The following is a 6,387-nucleotide window of genomic DNA, read 5'->3' as shown; positions in this document are numbered from 1 at the left end:
ACGTTTCGTCGTCCATCACACAGCAGCCATATTTTGTCAGCATCTTCTCGTAGAGCTTCCGTGCTCGAGTTTTAGCCGTCGATTGTTGCCGCTCATCGCGGTTTGGGAAGTTCTGTACCTTGTATGTATGTAGTCCAGCTCTCTTCTTTGCATTCTGGACGTAGCTCTGCGACATGCCGATCTTTTTAGCCAAATCACGGCTTGAGACGTTGGGATTTGCTTTAATCATCCGCTTCACCTTTCCCTCCGTCTTTTTGTTCTCCGGTCCCGGTTTTCTTCCAGCTCCTTTGCCGTGGTCCAACGTCAACCGCTCCTGGAACCGCTTCAAAACTCTGGAGACGGTTGAATGGTGAATGTTCAACATTTTTCCCAACTGCCGGTGCGACAGGTCAGGAAATTCCAGGTGTTTGGAAAGAATTTGTTCTCCAGACTCGCGTTGGTTCACCCCCATTTTCATTGAATCGAAAAACACGACTTCGAGTTTGACAGCATGTAAACAATACACATCAATGAGAAAGTGTGCAAAATTTGGTTGATTTTTACCCAATGGTAAAAAAGTTATGCCCTGTTGAATGTGTCGCAATAATTTCGTGTTCGCCCTTTATGCTCACTTTTCGGAGAGATTTAATTTTATTTAATTAAAGAATATCCAATACGAGGACATATAAATACAGAAGCGGAATGCAATGCTGATATTCACCAAGCTTCAAATTTAATGTAATTACGCCAACACGTAATGCGTTTCTTTTTCGTTCGTTTATCCAGGCTTTTTCCAAAGACAAATAATAAAGACGTAATTCGTGCGAACAAGTTATAGAAAATATCCCATCTCTAGTCGTACCTATCAGCCCATACAAAGCATCCGCTAGCGAAACCGACCGTATTGCAAGGTTAACCTTCCGGAAGTCGCACTAGTGCACTGAGTGCACGCTGCTATGAAAATCTAGCGAAATCGTTTTAGCGCACCAGCGGCTGCTCGTTCAGTGGGCCGTTTGCGCGACCGCCGGTGGAAAACTTGATCATCGATGTGGCTGACACAGTACTTAAATTAAAGCAACCTAATTTTGATGTACATATACCTTTTTGATTATTTATTAAACTTTGACATAGCATAAAAACAAATAAATAAAAAAGATTAAACACAAGACCCTGTCAAACTGCTACGGGTATTTGGTTGGGCCGCCCACACTAGGATGAGGTCAATTTTACTCATATTTTCTAGCAAAATTCTAACAGGAATCGAGCAAAAAATCTGGTTGTATACTGATAAGCACTGACATTGCCTACTAGAATTACTGCAGTAATCGAGCAAAAATTTAAAGCGTAATGTTAGGCAGAATTTTGACTCAAGCCGAACAATAAAGCTTAGCTTCAACATTTCTGCAAGCGCCAATTGTTGCATTAGAGCCAATTTTCTGCTTAAGTTCTACTAATAGAAGATAATACCATTATAATTCACCAATTTCTCTTTCCTCGACGTCTGCTTACTTTCTACCAGGGCTCGGTTGAGGAGGTCAATGTGCAAATCTGTTCTCTATCCTTGCAACTAAGGGAAACTCCATGAAACAGCTCACAATTTAGTTTTCGCCCAGAAACACGTAGGACACTGAAATAATTAAAAAGGTATTCTAAATAGCCAACTAATCCTGCAATTCAATAATTGCAAAACTTACATGAAAATAATCTTATGCGGCATCCATTTAGATAATATTACTTAGCATACATGCATTTTATATACGGGGCAGGTTGTTTTCTTGCATGGATAACGTTATGCCCCGGTTCCGCATTTGTTCTATTACGGGGAGTCTTTCTCGTTAATATTGCTTCCGACATACTGCCACTGCATAGCAGAAATTCTCAAGTTGCCTCTACGCATATTCAAATATTTATTTTAGGATTGTTTTTCCCTTAGATACGTTTGTTGTTTTTTCCTGGGATACATTTCAATAGAAATATGAATGCCCATGTTTTCGATGTCAGTAAAACGTCATGCTTGAATTTGACATTTCGAGGGACCGTGAGTTACTTATTGGCGAATCCAAAATGAACCAAAAAATAAACGTTAGTGGCAAGGCCCTGCTTTATCCCCCACACAACTGACGGCAATTCAGTGTTAGTTTGGAAATATCGTCTAGCTGGTAGCAAGTTGGTGTCAGTTACTGACGAGTGAAACACGAAGCATTCAAATCCAACTTATTTAAATTGGGTTTTGTGCCCTCAAGCGCAAATTGGCACACCCATTTTTTCCTTTAGAAAAAATGAAGGTTGCATACTTGTAGCTACAGTCGTGATTCGCTGGTTGGGTTACACCTATGTCCAACTAGCGAATTTTATTCGTTAGTTGGACCGACTGACAGATATCAAAAACTCTCCGAAGGAGCCGTTAGTAGTGTAATTACATCTATTCACATCTCTAATAGTTGTCAGATTGATTGTCAAAGTAAATGTGACATAAGATTTTGACATTCAGATGCTTTTTAGTTGGACAATGATCGAACTAGCGGAGGTCCAACTAAAAAGCGGTCCAGTTAAAAAATGACCAACCAGCGAATCACGACTGTATTAGCACAATGAATCACCGCGTGACCGGTAATTTCAAAAAATGTTCTAAGAGTTTACGTTGTTAACACATATTTGTTTTTGAGCATTTTTGGTATACATATAATTACGAAACGACTTTTGAGAAGCTAGCGGTAACCAGGAACCTCTGGCCACTATAAATAACAACATAATATTTAAAAAAATAATAGATTATTCAATTCAATTCATTCATTTTCTAACCGAATTTCATATTTGACATTACCAGTTACCTGAGTCACTAAGGGGTAGTCATATTGGAGATACACTATTGGAAAGCAATCGTCTAGTCGTGTAGTTGATTAAGCGTGGATCAATGCTGGTAAAGACGGCTCACAGTAAAAGACAATTTATGTCAACTTGCTGGTGGACTTCATCAACGTGCACAGCCTAAATGAAAATTTTACAGTCGGCCGATGAAATCCGGTGCTTCAAGGCTGACCGATTAATCAAACAACTTAGTTGGGTTTTACCGGTGACAGATTTTAAGATTAAGATTTAATCTGTGTAATTCTGGATCTAGTTTTAAACTACTAACTAATCGACCGATTCAGTTTTTTAAATCTAAAGTTTTATTTGAAACGGCTCAATGCGTTAGCACAACTGAGCCGTGGGTCTTTTAATTTTTTTACAATAAGTAAAAAAAAATCTAAGAATGTCGGTCTACTTATAGGTCAAGCCATCCTTCGGTGATTTGCATTCAATAGTCATGTAAGAAGGTATTGGTTTAGTCACTCGCATTCTCACAATACGAACGCCGTTGAGAATGCCAGTGAAAAAATTTCTCCATGTGTCATTCGTAATAGATTCTGCTTCTCCATATTGCGACATGATTCGTTTGATGTTTTCTTTCTTAGTGCGCGGGGCCAAATCATGGATACGCACGTCCACCATATCGTTTTCCATATGCACGGGGATCTTGATTCTGGTGTTATTAAATTCGACCTCGTGTTGCATGTTGTTCTTTGCAATGAAGTTTTCGGCCTGTTCTAAGCTTCTAAACGTGATCAAAACACAGTTTTTTACATGATGTAGCTGAATGTACCTAACTTAAGCAAGATTAAGCTCCATTTTCACTTTAACTAATTGTTCCACTTCCTGAACTGTGGGTCCAACACGAGTTTTATTAAAGTTGATCGAAATCGTGCTATCCCGTAGCATGGGCACTTTCGTTTCATTGGGCAAACTCATTTCACTTCGCAGCCGGGGGCAACAATAAATTTGTATGTGCACTGATATAGAACAATAGCTAGCTTGATTCACTGGTGTCTATAGCCTGCTATAGCGTAGCGATTTTTTGCTTCTGCTTTGTGTGATGTGAGAAGACAGACCTACCGATTCAGTTGTTTTTCATCTGTTTTGAATTAACCAGTTGTTGCATCGGCAGACACCCGTAAGAGTCGGTGCAAAAATTAATTGATTAATTGGTCGGTGTTAAGTCAGACCGGACTAATGGCATATTCGTTTTTGACAGTGCACTACACCGGTGTAGTCGGTGCTACACTCATTCAAACTTGGGTGTAATCAGTCTATCTCTTTCTTTGCACTACACCGGTGTGGCACCAAGAAAAAACGAAAACGCCATAAGTGACATTGTATTGGTTGCGAGAAAAACGAGTTTAAAGTTTGAATAGCAGCGCCCTTAACGTTATAATTCAAAATGATTTTTTGCCACAATTCCTGTTCCTTTTAAAATATTTCAAATCTGGCAAAAGTCGAATAAAGATAGATCAAGAAATTCTTTATCCAGTGCTATCATTATCTCATTTTTTACGATCTGCGACTTAATCCGGTCTGATATAACACCGACCAATTGGTTACATGGTTAACCGATTGTGCCTACGTAGGCCGATTTAGTCGGTGGGACCGTCAGGAGGTGTTTATGGGGTTGTTTAAATTCGACGAGTTCTGATTCGAGCCAACAACATCCAGCCCTCCTGATTAACTTCTTGTCAATTGACATTTCGGCGAGTATCGATTCGACCCAATAAATAGATGACCAAAAATTGAGACAAAAGAACTCTGTTTTAAGTAGTTTTTCATATGCGTGTAGAGGATAAACGCAAAACAATTGTGAAATTAAATTTTGTATTAGTTTTTAACTTCAAACATCGAAAAAGCGAATATTAGCAGCCATGGTGGTACGTGAGTACAATGAGGAATTGAAATACATCGAGCGTATTTCGCCCAACAGTTTCCTCATCAAGAAAGGCTTTCAGCCGAACATGAACGTTGAGGGTATCTTCTTTGCCAACAGCCGGCTCGAGAAGCTGATGTTTGATGAGCTGCGAAATTCGTGCCGGCCGGGTATGACCGGTGGGTTTCTGCCGGGAGTGAAACAGATTGCCAACGTGGCAGCGCTACCAGGAATTGTTGGACGGTGAGTCAAGCTTGAATTTCGAAGTTATCAATTTTATGATCGATCCGGCAATGTTTTTTCAGATCTGTCGGTCTTCCGGATATTCACTCAGGCTATGGTTTTGCTATCGGCAATATGGCTGCGTTTGACATGAGTGATCCAACGTCAATCGTTTCGCCGGGAGGCGTCGGTTTCGATATCAACTGCGGTGTTCGGCTGCTACGAACAAATCTTTTCGAGTCGGATGTAAAACCGGTGAAGGAAAATTTGGCTCAAAGCCTGTTTGATCACATCCCGGTGGGTGTGGGATCAAAGGGAATCATTCCAATGAATGCACACGATTTGGAAGAAGCGCTGGAGATGGGTATGGATTGGTCACTACGAGAGGGTTACGTATGGGCAGAGGATAAGGAACATTGCGAAGAGTACGGACGGATGTTGAATGCTGATCCAAGCAAGGTGAGCATGCGCGCGAAAAAACGAGGTTTGCCTCAATTAGGAACGTTAGGGGCTGGAAATCACTACGCTGAGATTCAGGTTGTGGATGAAATATACGACAGATACGCAGCCAGCAAGATGGGTATTGAAGAAAGGGGTCAAGTCTGTGTTATGATCCACTCCGGAAGTCGTGGATTTGGTCATCAGGTGGCCACTGATGCATTAGTCGAGATGGAAAAAGCTATGAAACGAGATAAAATTGAAACTAACGATCGACAGCTGGCTTGTGCTAGGATCAATTCGACTGAAGGACAAAATTATCTAAAGGCCATGGCCGCAGCATCTAATTTCGCCTGGGTCAATCGCAGTTCCATGACGTTCCTTACTCGACAAGCATTCGCCAAACAGTTTAACACTACACCGGACGACCTCGACATGCACGTGATATACGATGTATCTCACAACGTTGCCAAAATGGAAGAGCATTTGGTAGATGGTCGTCCCAAGCAGTTACTGATTCATCGAAAGGGCTCCACGCGAGCTCTGCCACCGCACCACCCGTTGATCCCGGTTGACTATCAGCTAACTGGACAACCTGTCCTCGTCGGTGGCTCCATGGGAACGTACAGTTTTGTTCTGACCGGTACTGAGAGAGGAATGGCAGCCACTTTCGGGTCGACGTGTCACGGAGCAGGGCGCGCTTTGTCGAGAGCCAAATCACGCCGCAACCTTGACTACAAAGATGTTTTGCGCGATTTGGAAGCTAAGGGAATTTCAATCCGGGTTGCTTCGCCCAAACTGGTACAGGAGGAAGCACCGGATTCATACAAAGATGTACAGGATGTGGTGCAAACGTGCCACGATGTGGGTATTAGTGCCAAATGTATCAGGCTGAGACCAATTGCTGTCATCAAGGGTTAGTAGCGGGTAGTAACACTTGCGTTATGATTGCATTCAATGATGTTGATTGTAAGCTAATGTACCACAAATAAAATTGGTAAATGAACAAAATA

General features: G+C 41.5%; 1 protein-coding gene across 1 annotated transcript; it reads left to right on the top strand.

The window, feature by feature from the left end:
* The first annotated feature begins 4,617 nt into the window (after positions 1–4,617).
* On the top strand, positions 4,618–6,387 carry LOC131685621 (RNA-splicing ligase RtcB homolog). Its single transcript, XM_058969485.1, has 2 exons — positions 4,618–4,957; positions 5,020–6,387. The coding sequence occupies exons 1-2, from the start codon at positions 4,713–4,715 to the stop codon at positions 6,293–6,295; spliced, it is 1,521 nt and encodes a 506-aa protein (XP_058825468.1). The 5' UTR covers positions 4,618–4,712; the 3' UTR covers positions 6,296–6,387.

The sequence above is a fragment of the Topomyia yanbarensis genome, chromosome 2, assembly GCF_030247195.1.
Source record: "Topomyia yanbarensis strain Yona2022 chromosome 2, ASM3024719v1, whole genome shotgun sequence".
Lineage (NCBI taxonomy): Eukaryota > Metazoa > Arthropoda > Insecta > Diptera > Culicidae > Topomyia > Topomyia yanbarensis.
This window is presented reverse-complemented; position numbering and strand designations above follow the sequence as displayed.